Raw genomic sequence first — 26,754 nt, 5'->3', positions numbered from 1 at the left:
AACGCATAGCAAAACTGCCTTTACAAAGGTTAGCATCGCGCAGGCAGGCAGGTTAACCAAACCCAGCAAGCAAAGCCTTCCCTCGGAATGTCACTAACAAATGTCAGGATTCTGTATATTAAACAACGTTAGCCATGTGACATGTTATACATGCCTTGTAACTTATGTTCCTGTGCCCAAGCTAACTGTACACAACAGTAATGTTGGCACAAAAACACCACCCACAAATGTTTCTTACTCTCAAAGAACAACGTATGACCTATTTTGTTCTGTTGCGGTTCACGTTAGAGGTTGACAAACTGTTAAGCATACTGTCGAGTAAAATGTGCCATTTCCCATGGAGTCGTTAAACATTTTAATTTATAAACCAAGCTCGCCACTCAACGCTAGCATTAGCTTTTGCAGAAGCCTAGCTAACCTCGCACCGAAAACGGATAGCGTTGAAGCCGGGAAGGAACGGAATGGGTTAATAAATAGCACAATTAAGAATCGAAAAACAATTTTCTCTCTGGTAGCCGTTTAAAAAAAGCATATGGCACAGTTGTCAGCTCACCTCATCGGCACTTAACTCCTCCATCGTAGCTAAATTAGCTATTTTATTCTCAACAACCGTCTTGACGTCTGCCAGCCAGACCCAGCTAGCTAGCCCGCTAGTAGAACCGAATGTGCATAGTCTAACTCGTTGAACTAAAAGGTGTCAGTGTTGATTGTCTTCGAGGTAAAAGTTAGTAAGCCGCCGCGAGGATGGTCGACAGAGACGGCTCCTCCAAAGTATCTGTCCTTCGGTTGTTTTCTAGCAAGAACGAAACAAATAGAAAAGTACCTAGCTATTATACGTCATAACACAAGACCGGCCATTTTGGTTTTGTGTATCACGTGACTGAATACTACCCAAGCGCATCATTGCAGCCAGTGTGCGTCTCTCATCCGTCCGTCCATCTTCATAAAAATCTTATTGTAGTGATGAAAAGACACATTGTTTTCTCTAATAAACTTGTAGGTAATTGTTTCCGAATGGGTTGTAATTTTGGGGTATGAACACTTAAATTCCGCTCATGCCTATTTCTGTGTTAATTATTTAATTATGTCTTTGTGAAGAACAGTACGGTATAGGGTTGCTAAATGGCGATAATTATGGTGTGAAAAAAAAACATCTCCAATCCAGCAACCGGCAAAAAGGACCCAACTACATCGCTGCTGCAATAAGGGACTATACTGTAGCAAGTTAAACTTTTTTTTCTTTTTCTTTTTTTTACACAATTACAGGTAGTCAAGTCAATTTTATTTGTATAGCCCAATAGCACACATTACAAATATCCCTCAGTGGGCTTTACACCAACACAACATCCTGTCCTTAGACTTAGACCCTCTCATCGGATAAGGAACAACTCCCTTAAAAAAAAACCTTTAACAGGGAGAAAAAAAATAGGAAGAAACCTCAGGGAGAGCAACAGAGGGATCTCTCTCCCAAGACGGACAACGTGCAATGGATGTCCTGTTTACACAATTTACACAATGCAACACTGAAAGAGGATAAACAGAATTATAATGGACTTGTAAAATTTAAGAAGAATATGATGCGCAGGATGCCAAGCAGTGTCCAGATGCCAATAAGACTAAAGGACAGGCTATTATTTCAACACTTTTATTGCAGAAAATTTAACATATAACCACACTAACTTCCAAATAGCTCATAAAATCCTTTCTCAAAATTGCTGGACATATACACATTTCACTACAGGTGAGGCATTTGCTTTCAGAAAATGCTTACAGAGGTCAAATGGACAGCACAAGCCACGGCGTGAAAAAAAGAAGAAAAATAAGAGACTTAATTTTCTCTGAAAACTAAGCAACAAGATTTTATAAACATCAAAGAGCCCATGGAAGACTTTTATGTGAATTACATCTGGGGTTTCAGCTTGTGAATTTTGAGTGTCATTCTTCTGCTCTGAACCTCAAGCAACACCAGAATCTTGCTGAAATATAGTCAGTAGTGTCACTTATTGGTTTAAATCCATATACCATTGGCCTGTTCTGTAGTGCAATTTGGACTTTCCTCATGGTGACTGGATGTTCAGAAGTCAAATCATGTTATCGATCCCAGAGTTGTTGTTTAGCCTAGTCGCTTTACTCAGGGTTCAGAGTATTGGACTAAAAACATCATATCTGTCTTTATCAAACTTCTTCTGCAAGCTTTCACTGTAAAGTGCTTTGAGTGGCTGTTGCAGCTACAAAAGCGCTATAAAATACAACTTGATTGATTGATTTATTGATTGATTGATCTTCATTCATTCACATTTTTCTTAAACGTTTTCTTGCAGACCTGTCCCTCACAGTACAGTTCCTGTAGGAAATAGGGCAAATAAAAAAATGAATATGTTTATCAAATTAACAAAAAACATTAGTGTGACATTTTATTGGCTGTTGTTAACATGACACTACAAATCCCATGTGACTGCAGACAGGAGGTGAAGCTGGAGGTGGCAGAGTTGAAGATGCTAAGATTTTCATTGGGAGTGATGAATAAGGACAGGATTAGGAACGAGTATATTAGGGACAGCTCAGGTTGGACGGTTTGAAGACAAAGCAAGAGGCAAGATTGAGATGGTTTGGAACTGTGTGGAGGAGAGATGCTGGGCATATTGGGAGAAAGATGCTGAATATGGAGCTGCCAGGGAAGAGGAAAAGAGGAGAGGAGGTTTATGGATATGGTGAGAGAGGACATGCAGGTGGCTGGTGAGACAGAGAAAGGTGCAGAGGACAGGAAGAAATGGAAACGTACGATCCGCTGTGGCGACCCCTCTAACAGCAGCAGCCGAAAGTAGAAGTAGAAGTAGTAGTAATAGTAGTAGTAGTAGTAGATTCCTACCAGATGCAGTGTATCCGCTTCAATCCAGTGAGTCCAGCCCCGGTTCTTTTTCTCTCCAATCTGATCACAAACTAACTTGTTACCATCCCACTTAACCAATGACTGAGAGAGGGAGAGGGAGAGGGAGCGAGAGAGAGAGAGAGAGAGAGATCGATCAAACAAGAACAATTTATGTCAGATAAAATGCAAAATTCACGAGTTTACCTAGCAGTCATAAATGGTCAAACTGTAAATTTGTTTTTTTTTTTAAATTCCCCCCTTTCTTCTCCCCAGTTGTATGTGGCCAATTATCCCACTCTTCCGAGCCATCCTGGTCGCTGCTCCACCCCCTCTGCCGATCCGGGGAAGGCTGCAGACTACCACGTCTCCTCCGATACGTGGCGTTGCCAGCGCTCCTTTTCGCCTGACAGTGAGGAGTTTCGCCAGGTGGACGTAGCGCATGGGAGTAGAGCCCTGCGCAGGACTGTTTTCTTAATCCCGCTCCCGCTGGATTTCTGACCATAACCGCCCGCACACACAAACATTCCGACCATTCAGGCCCGCACAGTAGAATTCCATTGATTTTGTCTTCTCCCGTCCCGCAGGGAAAACACATCATTTTACTGTGTACTATTAATAAAGGGATGCATACCTGTCGGTAATAACGGACATACATTACATTCTAGTACATTGATACTAGTGCAATAATTTCAGATCTTCCAGTGCAATAAGTACACCTATTCTAGAGCAAAATTAAACTGTATTTATTTGACTAATTATTTTTGAACCTATGTTGTTTGTTTTGCTGATATTTATTTCCTTTCTTGTTTGCAATGGTGATGGACAGGTTGACTGACGAGATCAGACAGGAGTCTTCGTGGACTACGATGTTTGCAGATGACATTGTGATCTGTAGCGAAGGTGCAGGTTGAGGAGAGCCTGGAGAGGTGGACGTATGCACTGGAGAGAAGAGGAATGAAAGTCAGTCGGAGCAAGACGGAATACCTATGCGTGAATGACAGGGAGGACAGTGGAATGGTGAGGATGCAAGGAGCAGAGGTGACAATGATGTATGAGTTTAAATACTTGAGGTCAACTGTCCAAAGTAACAAGGAGTGCAGAAGAGAGGTGAAGAAGAGAGAGCAGGCAGGGTGAAGTGGGTGGAGAAGAATGTCAGGCATGATTTGTGACAGAAGGGTACCAGCAAGAGTTAAAGGGAAGGTATACAAGGTGGTTATGAGACCAGCTATGTTATATGGTTTGGAGACAGTGGCACTGATGAAAAGACAGCAGGCGGAGTTGGAGGTGGCAGAGCTGCAGATGCTAAGATTTTCATTGGGAGTGACGAAGAAGGACAGGGTTAAGAACGGTGTATTAGAATAGAGGGACATCTCAGGTTGGACGGTTTGGAGACAAGGCAAGAGAGGCAAGATTGAGATGGCTTGGACATGTGTTGAGGAGAGATATTGGGAGAAGGATGCTGAATATGGAGATGCCAGGGGAGAGGACACGAGAAAGGCCAAAGAGGATGTTTATGGACGTGGTGAGAGAGGACATGTAGATGGCTTGTGTGACAGAGGAAAGGAAGAAATGGAAACGGATGATCCACTGTGATGACCCCTAACAGGAGCAGCCGAAAGTAGTAGTCGTTTGTTTTGCTGAAGTTGTTTTACGTTTCCCTGTCTTTTAACGCACCGATCAGGAGTAGTGCTCCTCTATTCTGTTCTCCTCCTCCACATTCATACAAGACACTTTGATGTATCAATTTTACACCATTAAACGCAACCGAAATAGGAATCGACTGCTTTGCAACAAAGTTTTTTATTAAGCTGGTAAAAATGAAAATAAATAAGGGCAGCTGGCTCCACAGTGTAACAAACACAACACGGCCAACTAGCAGTGACGCGTCTATTCCAAACGTGTGGCGTTTCCCAAACAGCAAGTTGCTGATGTTCTCTCCTGTTTTTTGACACACTGTCTTCGAAGGGAGCCGCAAACAATGCCCTTGAAACGAGACCGAAATTGTTGTTCGTGTAATGGATGGTACTGGATATTAACGGTGTTTTGTGGTAATCCTCATTCCATATAACTGTTGTCATGCATGGCACATCCATATTGTAGCGAATTCAGGGGGCAGCCGGGAACCGCCGCAGCCAGGACGCGAACCCAGGTCTTCCGCACCATGGGTGACAACGTTAACCAGTCGACTAAAGGGTCCGACCCGTTAGCCAAGGGCTAGCGAGTCTATTTATACGTTCATGTTACATACACACACACACACACACACACACACACACACACCCACACACACACACACACACACACACACACACCCTTCGGGGAGTGCATCCCCGTGCTTCAGCATATCAGCTCCCTCACGCCTCTAGGCGCATGCGCTTCCGATGGCCTCACCGTCTCACCATCCCACTTCTGACACCAACGTGTCCGGGGGGGGCAGCCAGGAACTGGTTAACATTAACTGGTCAACGTTGTCGCTCGTGGTGCAGGAGACCCGGGTACGTGTCCCCGCTGCGGTGGTTCCCAGTTGCCCCCCCCCCCCGAATTCCCTACATTGGTGTCAGAAGTGGAATGGTGAGACCGTGAGGCCATCGGAAACGCGTGCGCACAGAGGTGTGAGGGAGCTGATAACCCTTTGAGGTCTGGTTGTTTTGGTCATATCTGGCGTGTTAGTGTCAGTGGGTACTGTCTGTGTCACAGCGGTACATGTATCAAAGTCCACTGTACTGTCCTCTCTTCCTTTTGTGTCCTCCTGCTCACAGAGTGATTCTGTTGGTCCATTGGTTCGGTATGTTTTAACAAATGTAGTGTTTCTAGAGTAGTGTGCTCCCTCTGGAGATTCTACAACTACTTGATTCCCTGTCTTATTTATGACTTTCTGGGGTGTCTCATTGAAAGGGGTAGCGAACTTGTCCACTTTTTCCTGACGTACTAGAACTGTGTCGCCTAAGTCCACTTCTGAATACTGTGCTCTTCACCATTCATCTGCGTACAGTTTGGACTTGCCCTTCTGTTCCGTGTCCCAGTCACACACTTCCATGTCTGCGTGTGACTCTGTGATCTCTGGCGGATTTCCTCTCATTTTGCGTTTAAAGAGCAACTCTGCTGGGCTTTTCCCTGTTGTGGCATGGTCAATGCTCCTGTACACGGTCACATATGTTCTAAGCTCACGTTTCCAATCGAGTACTTCTGACTGCACAATCCTGATCCTCTTCATCAAGGACGCATCTTGTCGCTCAACTTCTCCTTTAGCCTGAGCCCATTTTGCTGTTGTTTTCAGGTGTATAATCTCATTGTTCAAACAGAAGTCTCCGAATAACTCTACCTTGAACTAGGGGCTGTTGTCACTTTTATAGGAGATAGGCAGACCATGGCGGCTAAAGATAGACTCTAATCTATCAATAACCTTCTCTGTTGTTGTGGAAGTCATGACGTCATACTCATAGTAGCGACTGTAACAATCAACTACTACAAGAATGTAGTGATTGGATGGCAGGGACCCAATTAAGTCTATGGCCAAGTCCTGCCGAGGGCCGTCTGGTAATGGTGTTTGTCAGTTGCAATGGTTCAGGTGGGTTGGGTCTGGCCACTATCTGACAGCTGTGACAATTTTTACAGTATTTTTCAGCTGCCCTATCCATGCCAGGCCACCACACCTTGGTCCTGAGACGTTGCTTAGTCCCAACGATCCCAAAATGTCCCTCATGTGCTAACGCCAGGGCTCCTGCATGCAAAGTTGTGGGTAGCACAATACGTGTTCCACAAAGAACTAGATACCCCGCTACTCACAGCTCATTCACAATTGCTGCATAGGTTTTACAGTTTCCAAAATGTCCAGTTGTGATTGCCTTCCATACTTCAATTAGTTCTGGATCGGTTGCAGAGGCCTATTCCACCTCTTTAGTAGTGAGTGCTTTGGGGGTGGCATTTATGGCTACAAATCTCACGTAATCATCTGAGCTCTTGCTTAGCTGTCTCTCCCAGCAGTCATGACAATTGGTGGGCAATGTTTTGTTTGCCCGGGATATGTACCACTTTAAAATTTTATGGCTGTAGCCCAAGTACTCACCTCTCTACGCCGGCACAAGGTTTGGATTGGGGCCCGTATTTTATTTCTAATGGCTTATGGTCAGTTATCAAATCAAACCTTCGGCCATACACATAGGGTTGTAGTCTCTCCCAAGCCCATACAAGAGCTAGGGCCTCTCGCTCTCTCTGAGAGTATTTCCTCTAACAGTCAGTTAAACTACGACTCACATAGCATATTGGCACTTCCTGTCCCTGTTGGTTCTGAACCAGTACTGCACCTAAACCTACCGGACTGGCGTCCGCTATCACTTTGGTTGGCGTATCCTCGTCAAAATATGCTAAGGTGCCAGCTCCTCCTTAAGTGCCTTGAATGACCTTCTCTGTTGCAACCCAAATACGAACGGTGTGTCTTTTCTTGTTACGCGACGCAGCGGCTCTGATAATTGTAATATTTGCTAGTAATATTTGATTTGCTAACGGCTTTCCGTAGCGCCACAACAAAGTCACGTGATGTACGTAACAATGTCAGTGGGAATCCGGTCGGTGAATAAACACCCAGCACGAGAGAAGTCGTCCTTGCTTTATTAATGTTATAGGTTAACATAGCCAGAGGGCACAGATCATTACATGGTGTCAGAGTAGCGGAGTTTAAATACCCAATATGGATTCGTACGGCGTTCCAGCTCCACGGATGGACTGGGAATCGGCGAACTTACCTGAAGCATGGAGACGATTTCGACAAACAACGGAGCTAATGTTCAAGGGCCCCCTGCGCGGGAAGAACGAAGAGGAGAAATGCAGCTACCTCCTGCTCTGGATAGGGGAAAAAGGGCGCGATGTGCACAACACTTGGACACTCAGCGGAGAACAAGCCAAGAAGCTAGAAACGTACTACGATAAGTACACTGAGTACATCACCCCCAAAGCAAACCCGATTTATGCCAGATATAAATTTCATGAAAAGATGCAGGGAGAGAGTGAATCCTTCGAACGATTTGTAACTGAGCTAAAGCTCCTAGTCAAAGACTGTGGCTACCCAAATGCCGACGAGATGGTCAGGGACCGCATCGTGTTTGCCACTAACTCACCCAGAGTGAGAGAAAAGCTACTTAGCCAGGGAGCTGAGCTAACGCTAGAGAAAGCCATAGATGTAGCCCGCTCACACGAGCTAGCAAAGTATGGGCCAGAGCAGCACACATGAAACGGTGCACGCAATAGGCAGAAAGACTTACAAACCGAACGCACCCAAAGCAGCTAACGCTAACTTCAGACAAAGGGAGGGGAACGTTAGCACCGCCGCCAGGGCGTGTAGCTATTGTGGAGGGCTACACGGCGCTAAAGCCACTTGCCCAGCTAAGGATAAACAATGCATTAAATGCAAGAAGCTCAATCATTTTGCTAAAGTATGCAAGTCTAGCTCCCAGGGACAGACAAAGTACTACCGCGGCACAGTACATGCCGTCGGAGAGAACCCAGAAGAGTACACCACTGACAGAGAACAGGAAGAACTGTACTTCGACAACATTACAGTGGAGAGCACCGCTGTGGGAGAACAGACAGAGCTGTACATAGACTGCATCTCAATAGAGAACAACGGAAAAAGCAACGAGCAGGCTTACGTAGAGGTTGGAATTGGCACACCTCCACAGAAGGTAAAGTTTAAACTAGACACTGGGGCACAGGCCAATACTATTCCCACCAACCTGTTCCAGGCGCTGTTCAAAAATGTGACATTGAAACCAGCAATACACAGACTCACTGAATATGGAGGAGGCGCGCTGAGCGTGAAAGGCACATGCAAACTCAAATGTAAGTACAGAGACAATGCAATGATGCTGGACTTTTACGTCATTGACACAAACGCCCCACCAGTCATGGCAATGAAAACATGCCGTGACCTAAACTTGGTAAACATAGTGATGGCTGTGAGCGAGGAAAACAATGTCACATCACAGAGCATAATGGATGAGTATGCAGATGTTTTCCAGGGAATAGGAGAGTTCCCAGGCAAGTGCACCTTACGCGTCACACCAGATGCAACGCCGGTCGTCTGCCCACCACGCAGAATCCCCATCGCCCTACGCAGCAAACTGAGGGACGAGCTTGACAGCATGGAGAAAGGCGGCATAATCTGTAAGGTAACAGAACCCACAGAATGGGTGAACGCACTCGTCATTGTTGAGAAGCCAAAGACAGGCAAACTTAGAGTGTGTTTAGACCCCAGAGCTCTTAACAAAGTGATACAACGACCTCACTACCCCCTCCCCACGCTGGAGGACGCCACCACAAAGCTCGCTGGAGCTGAGTACTTTAGCGTGTTAGACGCGCGGTCAGGCTATTGGGCCATCAAACTGAGCACTGAATCCTCAATGTTGACGACATTTAACACAGTGTTTGGCAGGTATCGTTTCCTCAGACTGCCATTCGGAATCGTGTCCGCTCAAGACGAGTTCCAGAGACGCGTGGATGAAACATATGAAGGATTGGACGGTGTGACGGCCATAGTGGACGACATACTAGTGTTCGGCAAGACTAAAGAGGAACATGACCAGCGTCTCAGAGCGATGCTGAAGCGCACAAGGGAGCGAGGGGTGAGGCTCAACCCCGACAAGTGTCACATATGCGTGTCCGAGGTACGCTACTTCGGCCACACACTCTCACACGAAGGCATCAAACCAGACCCACACAAGGTGAAGGCGGTCAAGGACATGCAACCCCCACAGAACAAAGCAGAGCTGGAGACAGTCCTCGGCATGATCAACTACCTCGCCAGATTCGCTCCACACCTCTCACAGATAAACTCACCCCTCAGACAGCTTCTGAAACAGGACAGTGAGTTTGTGTGGGATGCAGTCCACGACAAGGCGTTCCAAGAGATGAAGAATCTCATTACACAGCACCCAGGCCCAGTACTCTCATATTTCGACCCGCAGAAAGAGCTGCGACTCCAAGTGGATGCATCCAAAAGTGGCCTTGGGGCTGTCATGCTCCAAGATGGCAAACCAATTGCCTATGCGTCCAAGTCACTCAACAGCACTGAAGAAAACTACGCACAGATAGAGAAGGAGCTCTACGCTGTGGTCTTCGGCTGCAAGAGGTTCCACGAGTACATGTACGGACGAAAAGTGATTGTGGAGTCAGACCACAAGCCTCTGGAGGCAATACTAAAAAAGCCACTGGCAGCAGCACCACCCCGGCTGCAACGGATGATCCTGGCGCTCCAAAAATACGACATCCAAATCATCCACCGCCCCGGTAAGGACATACCGGTGGCCGACACACTGTCACGCAAGTCAATAGAACACCACGACAGTGACCTACAGGAAGGGATGGAGGCCCAAGTGCACACAGTCCTCAGCAACATCCCTGTGAGCGACACAAGACTCACAGAAATCAAGCAGGAAACAGCGCAAGATCCACAGCTCACCGCACTCAGACGAGCCACACTCACTGGCTGACCAGACACAAAGAAAAAGTGCCCGCCCAGCATCCAGGAATACTGGAACCACAGAGCAGAAATGTCAGAAATGGACGGTATCCTGTTCAAAGGTGAGAGAATCATTGTCCCCCAAAAGCTTCGCAAGGACATGATACAGCGCATCCATGCCAGCCACCTTGGCGTGGAAAAAAGCAAATGCCGAGCAAGAGACTTACTGTTCTGGCCTGGCATGGGGAAACAGATCGAGGATGCGGTAGCAGACTGCAGCATATGCCAAGAACGGCGCAGCGCAAATGCAAAGGAACCAATGATGTCACACGCCATACCCGAGCGGCCGTGGCAAGTGATAGGCACAGACCTATTCACATGGAACTCACAGGACTTCATAGTCACTGTGGACTACTACTCCAGATTCTTCGAGCTAGAGAGACTTTACAGCTGCACCCCATCTGCCATCATGAAGCTGAAAGCAGCAATGGCACGACACGGAATCCTCGAGACTATCATCAGCGACAACGGTCCGTGCTACAGCTCTGGTGAGTTCCGCAACTTCTCACAGACATGGGGTTTCTCACACACCACCACAAGCCCCCACTACCCACAGAGCAACGGCCTCTCCGAGAAGACTGTCCAGATGGCCAAACGCATCCTGGACAAAGCCAAAGCTGAGAACAAAGACCCCTACATGAGCTTACTGGAGTATCGCAACACACCGGTGGACAACCTGAAATCACCGGCACAGCTACTGATGAGTCGGAGGCTGCGGTCCATTCTTCCATCAACAGCAAAACACCTGCAGCCACAGATCGCCAGTCAGGAGGATGTTCACAAAAGGAGAGAGGTATGTCAACAGCGCCAGCAGGCATACTACAACCGAACAGCCAAACCTCTGCCCCACCTGCCCACAGGCACACCAATCCGCTTCCGGCAGGAGGATGGATCCTGGAGACCTGCAACTGTGGAAAGACCAGCGAACACAGACAGGAGCTAACACATCCAAACCAAAGAAGGTCAGATCTACCGACGCAACCGTCAACACCTGCGACAAAGCAGAGTGAACACTCACACTACACACACACACACTTCACAGCAGACTGTTACCAGCGCTAACAACAACACACAAGCCCATCAGCAAGAGCATGCTGAACCTCCAGACACGAACAATCAGCGACAACCAGACACACAGCCTGGTTACACCACGAGGTCAGGTCGCACGATCAAACCAAGACAAATCCTTGACTTATGAATGTTAAAAAAAAGAGAATTTTACACCAACCTGTACTATACCTGCTATGTTTTGAAAAGAAATATTTACAGCGTTCACTTACCTTGTGTACCTACCTGCTGTTTGCAGTTACCAGTAATGAAATGAAAAAAAAAGATGAAATGTTATTACGGTGTCACATTTAGACAGTGAAGGAAATGTTTTACACTACTTTGTTGCAGTCCAGTTATATAAGAGTTCCACTTTCATATTCTTTCTTATTAAGATTGTATTCGCTTATAAACGTGCTCAATGTGATCTGTATCTCTGCAGAGAAAGCAGCACTTTTCAGAAAAAGGGAGATGTAATATTTGCTAGTAATATTTGATTTGCTAATGTCCCTTACAGCTTTCCGTAGCGCCACAACAAAGTCACGTGATGTACGTAACAACGTCAGTGGGAATCCGGTCGGTGAATAAACACCCAGCACGAGAGAAGTCGTCCTTGCTTTATTAATGTTATAAGTTAACATAGCCAGAGGGCACAGATCATTACAATAATGTTGTAAATTGTGGGATGAATCTGCTACTATACGCTACAAGTCCTAAGAAACTCCTCACCTCTGTGGCATTCTCTAGTTCTCAAGCATCTGCCACCACTTGCACCCTCTGCCATTGGTCCGATGCCCTTTTCAGACAACAAAATCCCATGAATGTCAATTAGGGCTGTCAGCGTTAATGGCGATTAGATTAAGTGTCGATCATAATGCGTTTTTCTTCCTTTTTTTTAAAATCATGTTAATCGCGTGCTGCTTTTTTGTCCCTTCGACGTTCCCTTACTTATTGTCAAATGCTGCAGCCGCTTCCTGTTTCCTACTGCCGCAGTCATGGAGAAGAATGTCAGTAATACTCATCTGAATGGCTCGTTTTACTTAAACAACAACAACAACAACAACAAAAAACTCCCAGACGGCTATTTACACCTTGTGTAATTAAAATATCACCGAAGTACTTCGAGTTTGAGCTACCACCAGCCAAGCATACAAGTGCAGCGAATCAGATGGATTCTAACAGGCACAGGCAAAGCACTATTTTGGAGAGCGCAAATCGCCACAGACCTGTGGATGAAGCTAAATCGAAGAAGTTGACTACAGCGCTTGCGAAACTTTCTTTGCATTCATTTGATTCTCAATCAAGATACACTTGTAAGAATTGCTTTACATTGTTAATATGGACTTAAAAACTGTTGTGAAATGCAAAATAACAGAATTTTAAACGTGTGATAAAAAACGCGATTAATCGAGATTAACTATTGAAATCCATCGATTAATCACGATTAAGAAAAATTTAGTCGTTTGACAGCCCCAATATTAACCTGTCCATGTTGAATTGACACTTTTCCGGGTTCAGCGTCAGTCCCCTTTCCATCAGTCTGGTCATGACAGCGTGCAGGCATCTGTCGTGTGTTTCCCGGTCGGCTGCGTGCACAATGATGTCGTCTGAGATGTTTTCAACACCTTCAATTCCAGCCAAGGCATTGGCTATTATGTGTTGGTACTGTTTGCAAGCTGAAGATACCCCAAATATTAGTCTTTTGTATCCGCACACACCGTTACGCACTGCAAAGGTGGTGATTTCCCTTGACTCAGGGGTCAGTTCAAGCTGGTGATAGCTCCATCAAGCGATTCATCCCTTGAAGTATCTCATCCACAGTGGGGATTGGATATCGCTCTCCCACTATGGCCTGGTTTGCACGTCTCATTTCTAGACATAACCTTACATCATGGTCTGATTTTGGTACAATAACCACAGGGTTTACCCATGGGGTGGGGCCAGTTACCAGTTCAATATGAATGACTTCCGCCCTGTGGCCCTCACTCCCATAGTTATGAAGTGCTTTGAGCGGCTTGTCATGCAGCACATCTAGATCCCCTACAGTTTGCATATAGAGACAACCGATCCACAGAAGTGTCACACCTGGAAGGGAGGAACACCTATGCCAGGATCCTCGTCATTGATTTCAGCTCGGCATTTAACACCATCATACCACAACAACTGGTGGAGAAGCTGAGGTTGCTGGACGTGGACACTGGTACATGTAACTGGGTCCTGGACTTCCTGTCGTGGCGGCAACAGACAGTCAGGGTGGGCAGCCTCACATCAAATTCCATCTTAGTGAGCACAGGTTCACCCCAGGGCTGCATCCTGAGCCCCCTCTTGTTCACCCTGCTAACCCATGACTGTACTGCCAAATTTGACACCTACCACATCATCAAGTTTGCAGATGATACAACATTAGTGGGTCTCATCAGCAATAATGATGAATCTGCATACAGGATGGAGGTGGAGAAACGGCATTTCGTTTTTATTTATGTGCGCAGGTACATAGTGAAAATGACAATAAACTAAATCTTGAATCTTGAAAAATGTCCACGTCCAATAATTGTTTTATTTTGGCCTCTACTGCCCCCCTTAGGTTGAACGGCATATGCTTTAGCGGTTGGGCAACAGGTTTTACCTTCGGGTCTATACACGTTTATCTGTTTTGTGTTCAGCCGTCCCACTCCTTGCAATATCTTTGGATACTGCAGTTCGAGTGACTGTCTTATGTCTACCACAGCTGAGACATCTGCGCCTATTTTTAAAACTCTCCTAGTAGTGGCCCCCATTGCCCTTAACCACAATGAACTCTGTCTGCTCAGTTTTGCTACCTATTTTAATCTTACATGTAAAGGCACCTTTAACTGACAGAGGTTGGCTAGACGCATAAGAAGATAACTTTCTCGCTGTCTTAGGAATATATGGATGACTTAATATATGAATGACTTAATACATTCTAACTTTAACCATTCCCATGTGTTTTCATCAATAACATTACTGGTTGCACCAGAGTCAATCAGCATTTTCAAATTTACTCCCCCTACACAAAAGGTAAGTCTCCCAGTCATGTCATTCCCATTAATCACAAATGCAAAGCAATTTTTCCCCTCTACATTGTTCATACTGTGTTTCTTCGGCAAACCTATGAGAATTTCTCCTTCCCACCGCACTTATGACACGTTTGTCCTCGTGCTGGGCATTTCGGATCCTTGCCCATGTGGTCTGTGTGTCCACATCTGTAACATTTCCTTTCGTCTTTATCTTCATTTCCCTTTGGTGTCCTTGCCGCGCTTTTCACCCATTTCCCTCCATTTATGTAATGCGACGAACAGTCTCTGTCTCCGCCTTCTCCGTGCATGACATGGCTGACATCTGCTCCTCGACATTTTCACTGTGAAGCTATTTGTAACGTGTGGGTGAGCGTTAGGCCTAGCCCTTCTTCTAGCAGTTTCTTCCGCACATTTGTTGATGTACATCTACACAGGATAGCTCTTGTAGGGTAATATTATGCAGCCAACAGCTCCCCCTGGGGGCACTGATTTATGTATACTTGCCTTGTGTAACATGCCACAGTTCTCTTATGGGCACAGCCGGTGAATACACACTACTAAGAGACACAGCCCGACTCTGTCTGTTATTTATATGCACCTACACTTGCAACATGGTGTCAGAAGCTGTATTGGAACCCAAAGTGAGTCTTACGTTGCCTGTTGCTTGAACAGTGTGCGTTTATTTGTTTTACTAAGCGTAGTTAGAAGTTTCAGTTAGCCTACTAGCATGAGCATCGCGCCAAGACGATGGCTTCCAATATTCCGCCGCCGGAGCCTATGAAGATGACTGGGGATCTTCACAGCCACTGGGCTAGCTTTCGATCAGAGTTTGAGGATTATTTGCTTGCGACCGGGATCGACAAGGCAGAGAAGCCGGTGCAGGCAGCAACGCTCAGGAGGCTAATGGGGAAGGAATGCCTCCATGTTTACGTGCACAGCCTGGGACTCACAGCGGAAGAGCAGAAAGACGCGGGAACGATACTTGACAAACTGGGGGAATACTTTAAACCTACCAAAAACGTCATCTTTGAGAGGTATGTTTTTGGCAACCTTAAACAAGAGGAAGGAGAACCTGTGGATGCTTTTGTCACAAGACTGAGAGAAAAGGCTGCCACATGTGAATATGGAGCTATAAGAGACGAGCTCATAAGAGACAGGCTTGTTCTTGGAACAACTGATGAGGGCGCCAGACGACGCATGCTAAGAGAAAAGGAGCTTAAGTTGGAGGGAGCTATTGACATTTGCCGTGCAGTGGAGGTGTTGGACAATAAGTTAAAATCCATGTCACTTAGCAGCTCTGTGCCTGGGGAGAGCATCAATGTAGCACATAGACAGTGACCAGGACGGAGACCTACCAGCAGGCCATCCGAGCCCACCAACACATCTGCACAGCCACAGAGAGGCACAGGTGAATGCAAGTACTGTGGCACACCGCACAGACGGGGGCGAGACCTGTGCCCCGCATTTGGAAAGTCGTGTCGCTTGTGTGGCACTGCTAATCACTTTGCCAAAGTATGCATGAAAAGACGCCAGCAAGCACATCAGTTGAACGCTGTGGATGACCCGCCGCTAGGGGACCCGGAGGACAGCAACCGCGATGAGAGGGATGTGTACACGGCTGAGAGCGTGGGGCCTGTGAACACTCAAAGGAAAAAGTGGTTTGTAAACCTGCCACTGCACAGAGGGGTCCAGAGGTGCCAGCTTGACTCTGGAGCCACCTGCAACGTGATGAGCTTGAAAGACACGATGAGACTGGGGCCTAGAGCGCCTCTTCAGAAAAGTCTCACCAGGCTGAGACTCTGCAACAGTGAGTGGATGAGCTCAATGGGCGTGTACAGCACACAGTCTGTCATCAGGGGCAAGACGCACAGACTGGACTTTGAGGTCGTGCGCACCAGCCAGAAGCCCTTGCTTTCAGGGGAGCCATGCGAGAGACTTGGCTTGATACGCTTCACCATTCCCGAAGAGCTGAATAAAGTGGAGCACTGCAAGACAGGTGAGCTAACCAAAGACTGTCTCATTAACACTTAACAATGACGTGTTCACCAGCCCAGTCGAGTCGCTGCTGGGTGATTTTCACTTCGAGTTGGATAGCGCTGTGGCCCCTGTCCAGTGCGCACCAAGAAATGTCCCGGTGGCCCTCAAGGCAGCTGTTAAGGCGCAGCTGGACCAATATGAAAAGGATGGACACTTAACCACAGTCACTCAGCCCACAGACTGGATTAGCAATCTGGTCATAGTGAAGAAGCCGGACAAATTGAGGCTTTGCATCGACCCCAAGCCACTTAACCGAGCCCTGAAAAGGTCCCATTACCTCATGCCCACTTTAGATGACGTGCTGTACAAGCTGCCTAAGGCACGTATCTTCACCCTGGTGGATGCGCGCGACGTATTCTTGCAGTGTTGCCTGGATGAGGAAAGCAGCCTGATGACAATGTTCTGGATGCCGTGGGGTAGAAAGCGATGACTGAAGCTCCCTTTCGGCATGTCGGTCACACCGGAGCTATACCAGAGGAAACAACATGAGCTGCTGGCCGGTTTGAAAGGGATTGAGCCCATAGCCGATGACATCCTCATAGTCGGCTGTGGGGACACGGAGGAGGAGGCCGTTCCTGACCATGACGCAAACCTCATTGCTCTGATGGACAGATGCAGGGAAGTGAAGCTGAGGCTGAGCATAAAAAAGCTACAGCTTCGTGTGAGGGAGGTCCGCTTCCACGGCCACATACTGTCGGTGGAGGGCCTCAAAGCTGATCCCGAGAAGGTCAGGGCAGTCCTGGACATGCCAAACCCCACGGATGCAAAAGGCGTTCAGCGGTGTGTCGGCTTCTTTAACTATTTATCGAGGTTCATGCCCCGCTTGTCAGAGGTGTGTGAACCGCTGAGAAGGTTGCTGGACAAAGATGTGCTGTGGCACTGGTTGCCCAAACATGATGCTGCTATGAAGGAAATCAAGATGCTGGTCCATCAGAGATGAAATAAGCGCACAGGACGGTGTGCTTTTTAGGAGCCAGCGTGTCATCATTCCAAAAGCTATGTGTCCTGAGATGCTGAAACGGATCCACTACAACCACGTGGGGGTGAGGCTTGCTATAGACAGGCCCGGGATACTCTCTACTGGCCAAATATGCAGGAGGAAATCAAAGACTATGTGCAGCAGTGCTCAGTGTGTAACGAGTATGCATACGAGCAACAGAAAGAGACTATGATGTCACACCCGCTCCCCACACGTCCCTGGCAGCTGGTGAGCATGGACTTGTTCAGCTACGCAAGGCAGGACTTCCTGCTCATGGTGGATCACTATTCGGACTTCTGGGAGATTGATCTACTCCCAGACCTGTCGGCAGAAATGACCATTCAAAGGTGCAAGGCGCAGTTTGCACGGTACGGTATCCCTGACCGGGTCATTTCCGACTGTGGAGGTCAGTTTGATTGTGGAGAGTTTCGGGCATTTGTGAGGGAGTGGGGCTTCGAACATGTCATGTCCTCCCCGAGACACCCAAAAGCTAACGGCAAAGCAGAGTCTGCAGTGAAGATTGTGAAAGGCCTATGCAGAAAAGCAGACCGTGCTGACGAGGAACCCTGGAAGGCTTTTCTACACTGGAGAAACAAGCCCACTGAGGGCATGCACTGCAGCCCAGCACAATGGCTGATGTCACGGAGGCTGAGAACTCTTCTCCCTGTGGCCGACCAGCTGCTAGCACCTCAGGTCATCACTGGGGTCACCGACAAGCTGAGGGTGAAGCATCAGGCAGCGAAGCTGACATATGACAGAACTGCGAGGGATCTGCCAGAGCTGAACGTCAGCCAGCCTGTCAGGATGAAACCACTCCCGGGTGACAGGACAGGCCGATGGAGGAGAGGTGTATGCCTGCAGCAGGTGGGACCGCGGTCCTATCTCGTCAACGTGGAGGGAACCACATATCGTCGCAACAGGGTTATCTCCGACCAGCGGAGGTTGCCCCTAACACAGCTGCCAGCCCACACAGAACGGCCACCGGAGCAGCCTGGGGGCACGTGTGCAGCTGAAGGGGGCCATGTGAGCGGGGGCAGCACGGAGGAAGTCGTCAGCAGCCCTGCGATGTGTCCAAGGTCATCACCCCCGAGGTCGCCGCCATCTCCCTCACAGGCTGTGACCACACCCTGCCGTGAGTTACAGGGCCGGGCCTTCTCCCGGAGCGGGGGGCAGATTAAGCCTCCAGAAAGACTTGACCTCTAGGTCATACACTGTGCTGAGATTGACACACACACACACACACACACACACACACACACACACACACACACACACACTCACACGCAGGACAGTGGACATTGTTTAAAACACACACACACACACACACACACACACACACACAATGGACTGTGGACATTTAACAAAAAAAAAAACGAAACAAAAACTGATGTTCTCTTCTAATGTTCTTATTCAGTGGTTTTGTGGATGCTCTGATGCTACCATTTTGTTGTTATTGTTCTGCAAAGGTTTTGGTTGATATTGACTTGCTGTCTCTTCTTGATGCACTATTTCCATTACACTATTTTAATATTGGGATATGAGCACTAATGTTCTAATGGCTAATACTATCCATTATATTGTTTGGTATTGTATTCTACGAAAGGAAGGGAGATGTTGTGGGGTAAGGTTATGCAGCCAACAGCTCCCCCTGGGGGCACTGATTTATGTATACTTGCCTTGTGTAACATGCCTCAGTTCTGTTATGAGCACAGCCAGTGAATACACGCTACTAAGAGACACAGCTCGACTCTGTCTGTTATTTATATGCACCTACACGTGCAACAATAGCGTCTCTTATCTGATTATCAGAACCCCCCCCCCCCCCAAACGGGGCCGTGCCTATAGTCCCCGGGTCCTATAGGACCCTTTCGGAAAAAAAGGGTCCCATATTCCCCGTTTTCCCCTAAAAAGGTCCTATAATCCCCGTTGCAATAGACACCGGGGAACATAGAACCCTCTTTTGGAAAAAGGGTCCTATATTCCCCGCTGTTTCCAGGGGAACATAGGACCTTTTTCCAAATAAAGGGTCCTATATTCCCCGCTATTGCCAATCGAGGAACAAACCGGGGAACTTAGAACCCGTTTTGCAAATTATTTCCTTAACGGGTCCAAAATAATAAAAACTGGGGTCATGGCTGAGATGTAGGCTACGACAATCTATTCCTCCGCTGATTAAATTAGGCCGTATTACCATTGTTGGCTGTTGTATATCGCAGGCCACCTTGAGTGCGTATCCAAATTCGGCCTAGAAGAGGCTGTAATTTGCTTTATTGTTATTTCTTACCAATATTTACTGCAGTAGGCCTAGTTAGTTGGCTCTCCGGCTCAGCTTGGACAGTCGGCAATCAACGCAAGTTTGTCTTGCAGTAGGCCCGCCTACCAGTATAACCTAGCCATTTCCACCTTCGCTCAAAGTTCAATTTGCACAACACTGGACACTTCAGCCACTTTCTTGTTACTTTGCAGTTCGTTTTCCATATTAAATCACTAGGCAGACTTTCTTTCAAAAAGACTTTAATGATGAACTTTTTAGGCAGAGAACTTAGACCAGGACTTGGGAATTTAGGACCAGCACAAAGTATCCATCAACGGGGGCCGCCTACCTTACACAATAGGCTAATTGCCTAATAATAATAATATGTGCTTCTCAAAAAACTAAAGGCTTGTGGAGGTGCTAAACCAAAAACATGAATCAAAGACGAACATCAAAGGATGTAAGGTAACACTCACCAAATGGTAAAAAAATAACAGAGGCAGTCCTCTATTTCACCATTTTATTGTTTGGCATCAGTCATTAAGGTTTCTGAAGAAGACCACCCGGCCAAGTTATTGACTGATGCCAAACAATGAAATGGTAAAATAGAGAATTGTGTCTTTTTTTTATTTGATGAGTGCTACCTTACATCCTTTGATGTTCTTCTTTAATAATAATAATAATAATAATAGCCTAATTATAAAAGAGGCCTAATAACAAATAACAATTACAGGCATAATACTATCAATAGTAACACTGATAATAGGCTATTAATAACAAAATGCTTCTAGTAAAAGCTTGGCTGAAAAAGGGTTGGTCTATGGCAGAAGCCCCCCAGAAAAGGCATGGTCTAAAACAAAAATCTCCAAGGCCTAACTAGCCTAACGTTAAGGCTTTTTTCTTCTTCAAAAAAGCAAAATGAGTAGTCCTAGCCCATTAGGCTACTCAACAAAGAGGGGCTAAAACCTCTACTCAGCCTATCTGAAAATGTGATGGCTTACAGCCCTCCAATATGATTCCAAATCTCTGTGACCAGCATCCAGTTGACCCTTGAGCCGCAGGAGATGGGCCTCCAACCTCCTCCACTTGGGCTTCCGCCTTGGGGGAGCATCTCCCCGCTCCGCCATCTCCAGCCTTTCCTCTGCCAGGGTTTGCTGGTCCTTAATGTGGCGCAGAAACATCCAAAGGGATGGGTGGCGCACTTGGACCGCATCATTTAGAGTGCGATGATAAGCTACAAAAACAAAAACAAGAGGTTAATCATGTAAACTGTTAAAGAAATGTGAATATGCTGAACATGTTGACAGTGGCTTGATAAACATGAATGCATAATACAGCTTTAGGAGTGTAGGCCTTTGTGTGATGTAGACCTCCAAAAATTATGCTGGATTGTGTTAAACTGATTTTTAAAATGAAAGTTAAACACATAGCCTATGGTGAATTCCACAGCTAATTGATGGAAACAATGTAGATTCATCAAGCTTTAAGAGTATCCAAAGCAATGGTTGACTGTGAGTCCTACACCGATGCTATATTATTTTTTTAAATAATGATACAAATAATCGACTAAAAACAGTATAGCCTAATTTACACAACCATAATCATACAATTGGCCTACGTTATCATAGCCTGCACGCTTCTGTGGTGTCGCATGAAAATGTTAAGCGTGTTATGGGCCACACATCAAAAATAAAGTCTGTTCGCTGATTATTCAATAAATCAGAAAATAAGTCTTAGTCACTTACACTCAGTCACTTACACTCAACGTGGTTGCTGGTCCTTTGCTCCATGTTGCGTGCATAGACGTTCCACATTGGATGTGGGAAGAGGGCTCCATCGTGGACGTATGTGTTCCCGACATACTGCAGGAAGTCATGCAGCTCTGGATGGTCCCGCTGGACGCGCCTCGTGTCTGGGTGGTGAACGAGCAGGGCGAAGTTGCCTTGAACTGTGTCCAGTGGTAGGTGGCCGAGTGCCATCACCTTGCGGATGACTGCTGCCAACTGAAGGTCATCCCGGAATGCAGTAGTCAGTCCAAGTCTTTGCACCCTCTTCCACAGGGCTTGACTGAAATGGAAGTAGCATCCACTCACTTGTGCCCTTGGAAGTTCTGTTTCCAGCGCATTGATAAGCGCCTGTTCAAAGTCGCATATGGCCTTTTGAGGTGCCCAGTGGTGCTGCGTAATCCTCCTGGTTTCCCGTTTGATGCAATCGAGCACCTGCTGGTAGTGCCCAATTGTGCGCTGGCCCATCAGCGCATGCACAAGAGGGATAACGAAGCCATGCATGTTTCCAAGTACTGTAAAAACTTGGCTGAAGGGGCGGGGGCACGTTCTGAACGTTGCATCCATATATATGGTTCCACAGCCATAATAATGTTAGCATCCACGTCCTCCACTTCAAATCTATTTGTGATCAGTGGCACTCTACAGTTCCACCTCCAGCACCTCCATCTAATGGTGTCTTGATTGGTGCGGTGCTTCTGATATCTGAAGTTCTCATGTACCAACACTTTGCCCCCTCGATCACCATCCATAACTATCGCCATTGTTTGTCTTCTTGTAGGCTAGTAAGCACATGACAGTGAGTCCATGAGTTATCACCGATAACAACCGATTGTTGCAAATTGTTGCAAGTTGGCAGGCGGTTTAGACATTGGTGAATTTTGATCATGTGGTTTAGAACGCCAGGAAACTTGCGTGCAGATGACCACACATCCACGACAAGTTTTAAATATTTCCAAACTCGAAATCATGTGTGCATTTGGCTATTTATAAATTATTTTTCGAGCAATATGAGTTTTGTGATTCAGCTTTAGCGTTGTTGATTAGCCTTTCATTCATATTTTGTCAAAAAGGCGTATTCATTAGCCTAGGCCTATGTCCTGTTATTTCTGTAGCATACAGCATCTTAGAATCTTAAGAGACCAGGCAGATATTGTTATTATTTTGTTATTACCATGCTATATTAGCCTACTTTATAATTATAAATATTTCAATTATCCAATTTTTAGCATTTCTAATATAAGGCTATATTGTTATTATTATCATCATCATCATTATTATTATTATTATTAGGCTATTATTATTATTGTCATAATTATTATGTTATTATCATTACAATTATGATGCTTAAAGGGCCTTACTGAGCAGATGGTTTTGGGAACGACGGCTTTCTAGCGAACATAGAAGAAGTGGGTCGGAATTGGCCTATTGTCGATATCAGCTAGCTTTCGCAGGAGTCTATCCCTGGTACAATGCACTGGATCTCTGGGAGATGGACTGCTGAGGACGGAACACAACACCTATCCTCAGCTCCCAGCACTTCTCGCACAATGTGCTACTCATACGCTGAGTTGGCGGCACCCGGGATCGAACTCACGACCTTGCGATCCATAGGCGAGAGCTCTACCGACTGAGCTATGCGCGGGTACAATTGCCCAAGGAGCATAGGCTTAGTATATTACATTCAGACACAGACGAGCCAGCTCACCTACTCGGCGAGGCGCATTTTCCTCGATAAGTGACACATTTCACGCATAAATATCAGAGAACTACCGGGGTGGGTTATGCGCCCAAATATAGGCTATAGCCTAATAAGTTGAAATTGGTTTAGTGTCGAAAGTTTCCACATACTTTAGCCAACCTGGACTTTGTGAATTCGTTTTTGTGATATAAAAATAGAAATCGTATGATTCATTGTCTTCTTAATAATCTGCCCTAAATAATGCATTATTGAAAATGCACTTTTTGCGCCAAACAGCGTCAAACCTGCTGACCGGGGAACATAGGACCTTTCTTTATAAAAAGGGTCCTATGTTCCCCGGGTGCCCTAGGGGAACATAGGACCCTTTTATAAAGAAAGGTCCTATGTTCCCCTGCACATACAAAACGGGGAACATAGGCCCCTTCTGGGGAAAAGTGGGGAATATAGGGCCCTCTGTATACAAAAAGGTCCGATATTCCCCGGTCTCATACAAAGCGGGGAACATAGGACCCGGGGACTATAGGACCCGGGGACTATAGGGAGGACCCCCCCCCCCAAACCCACAGTCTTTGGCTGCCTGCCGCAAACGAGTGGAAAACTGTTGTAGTGTCACCTGGCTTTTGGGACAGCTCGTGAAACGTCTGTCTGGCATATGCTGCGTTGATTTGGGGTACGAAGTAGAGATTTAAAGCGCGCACTGCCGCCGCATAGTCCACTGGTTAACCTGTGTTCGGCAAAGTCGCGAATATGTCTTTTGCATCTGGTCCGATTAAGTGTAACAGTTGAGCTCTTCTCCGCTGTCACGTGGCATCTGTAGAGTCGTCCTCACGGCGGAGCAGGCAAAATTCTAAATGCCGGTTTTCTCCATACTATAGCGAATTCGGGTGGCAGTCCAGCAACCGCCACAGCTGGAACGCGAACCCGTGTCTCCCACTCCGCAAGCGACAACGTTAACCAGTCGACTAAAGGGTCCGACCCGTGAGTCAAGGACCAACGTGTCTACTTATCTATGCACGGTACACTACCCCCCCCCCTCCTTCGGGAAGCGCGTCCCAGCGCTTCAGCATATCAGCTCCCTCACTCCTCTGGGCGCACGCGCTACTAAAACGGGTCTGACCCTTAAATCGAGCGGTTAGCGATGTCTCCCGCGGTGCGGGCGAGACGGGTTCGCGTCCCGGCCGCGGCAGTTCCTGTGGTTGCCTCCCGAATTCGCTACAATACCTATCCAAACTTGAATATCTATCTAGCTAAAGGAGCACGGGGTCGTCGCCGCCGGTGTTGTGTCTGTCTGTCTTGATACATTCAGTTAGACCAATAGACATAGCGAATTAAATCATACTCGTGACACAAACGTATTCAACTCTTTGCTTTCTTTATCAGAAGAACTCACGTCATACAATGCGTCTTCTCATGACGTCCTCGCTAAGAGTACTGGTGTCAAACTAACCAATACATGACACAGCGACCAGGTCGCAATACCGATTCCCACCCGCAGACACGACCAATTGTGTCTGTGGGGACGCCCGACCAAGCCGGAGGTAATGTAACGATAACGGATGCACAGACTCGCTAGCCCTTGGCTAACGGGTCGGATCCTTTAGTTGACCGGTTAACGTTTTCGCCTGTGGTGCGGAAGATCCGGGTTCGCGCCCTGGCTTCGGCGGTTCCCGGGCTGCCACCCCGAATTCGCTACATTGATGTCAGAAGTGGGATGGTGAGACCGTGTGGCCATCGGAAGCGCGTGCGCCCAGAGGCGTGGGGGAGCGGGTATGCTGAAGCGCGCGTTCCGAAGGAGGGAGGTAGTGTAACGATCACAGATGAATAGACCCTCTAGCCTTTAGCTAACGGGTCGGACCCTGTAGTCGACTGGTTGATGTCGTCGCCCGTGGTGCGGGAGATCCGGGTTCGCATCCCGCCTGTGACGGTTTCCGGGCTGCCGCCCCGAATTCGCTACAGTAAAGCTTGTTTTATGGTCGTCCGTGGTGATCACGTAATGGCCACGTAAGAACCACGCCGTTGCTTGGACGCCGTCATGAGACCGTGATGGTTCTGCGTGGGGTTTACGTGTCGAGATGCAATTCAATGCCACACCGGTTTTTTTGTAAAGACTGACCGACCGACCGAGACTCTTCGATGAGGTGGCCCGGTGTTTGATATGCGGTCCCATCCAGGAGAGCATATGGTAAGTTAGAGGGACTTTCTTGCCGCCTGCATCACCGCTGCTTGTCGCCATTGATTTTTTCACACGTGCGAACCGGTCCCTCAGATTCTTCCACTTCAGCTTGCATTCATCGACCGACAACCCGGTGTTCCGAGAGATCTGCTCCCACGAGTTGGTGGACATCTGATGGTCCTTATAATTTCTCGCGGACACCTCGTACAGGTTCGCGTGCTTGCGATTTTCCTCCGCCAGACGCTCTTCCAAGTTGTTCATTCTACACTCTGGATTCTATCGACTTGATTGCTGAATGAAAGAATGTGCTACAAATGCAGAAGATAACTCTACACTGAATACAACTCAAACAATGTGCTACAAAACCAACCAGCTGACTCGAAGACGTTTAAAAATGGCGGTGTTTCTCGAGCAGAAACCAGGAAAAGCGGCCTCCAGCGGATGTGGTTAGTGGAGCAATCACAACCAATGCTGCTGCGCTCGAGCTACGTCGCCTCGACGTGCGTCTAGGATTTCGGGGAGGCACACGTCAGGCCCTTGCGGTGGACGTAAGTGGACGTAAGGGGGGGCCGCAAGGACGTAATGGGTGAACGCTCGGGTATAAATTGCCACGACGTAAAGGGTCAGACCCGCTAGCCAGCGGCCAGCGTGTCTTCTTATCCATACACGTTGTAATGTTCTGTGCCCTCTGGCTATGTTAACTTATAACATTAATGAAGCAAGGACGACTTCTCTCGTGCTGGGTGTTTATTCACCGACCGGATTCCGACTGACGTTGTTACGTACATCACGTGACTTTGTTGTGGCGCTACGGAAAGCCGTAAGGGACATTAGCAAATCAAATATTACTAGCAAATATTACATCTCCCTTTTTCTGAAAAGTGCTGCTTTCTCTGCAGAGATACAGACCACGTTGAGCACGTTTATAAACGAATACAATCTTAATAAGAAAGAATATGAAAATGGAACTCTTATATAACTGGACTGCAACAAAGTAGTGTAAAACATTTCCTTCCCTGTCTAAATGTGACACCGTAATAACATTTCATCTTTTTTTTTTTTTTTTTTTACATTCATAAGTCAAGGATTTGTCTTGGTTTGACCGTGCGACCTGACCTCGTGGTGTAACCAGGCTGTGTGTCTGGTTGTCGCTGATTGTTCGTGTCTGGAGGTTCAGCATGCTCTTGCTGATGGGCTTGTGTGTTGTTGTTAGCGCTGGTAACAGTCTGCTGTGAAGTGTGTGTGTGTGTAGTGTGAGTGTTCACTCTGCTTTGTCGCAGGTGTTGACGGTTGCGTTGGTAGATCTGACCTTCTTTGGTTTGGATGTGGTAGCTCCTGTCTGTGTTCGCTGGTCTTTC

The 26,754-nt window shown here is 47.1% G+C and overlaps 2 protein-coding genes across 2 annotated transcripts in view; both read right to left on the bottom strand.

Annotated features, from left to right (window-relative positions):
• ube4b (ubiquitination factor E4B, UFD2 homolog (S. cerevisiae)) overlaps positions 1-850 on the bottom strand; it is a 35,223-nt gene extending 34,373 nt beyond the window's left edge. The window contains exon 1 of the mRNA XM_056272790.1: positions 554-850. Coding sequence (XP_056128765.1) covers positions 554-577 — 24 coding nt within the window. The 5' untranslated portion in view covers positions 578-850. The remainder of the gene's footprint in view (positions 1-553) is intronic.
• An 827-nt stretch (positions 851-1,677) lies between these two features.
• Positions 1,678-26,754, bottom strand: part of rbp7a (retinol binding protein 7a, cellular) — a 30,146-nt gene continuing 5,069 nt past the window's right edge. Inside the window, 2 exon segments of the mRNA XM_056299160.1 lie at positions 1,678-2,344; positions 2,870-2,971. Of these exon segments, the coding sequence (XP_056155135.1) occupies positions 2,285-2,344; positions 2,870-2,971 (162 nt within the window). The 3' untranslated portion in view covers positions 1,678-2,284.

This window comes from Lampris incognitus, chromosome 2 (assembly GCF_029633865.1).
Source record: "Lampris incognitus isolate fLamInc1 chromosome 2, fLamInc1.hap2, whole genome shotgun sequence".
Lineage (NCBI taxonomy): Eukaryota > Metazoa > Chordata > Actinopteri > Lampriformes > Lampridae > Lampris > Lampris incognitus.
This window is presented reverse-complemented; position numbering and strand designations above follow the sequence as displayed.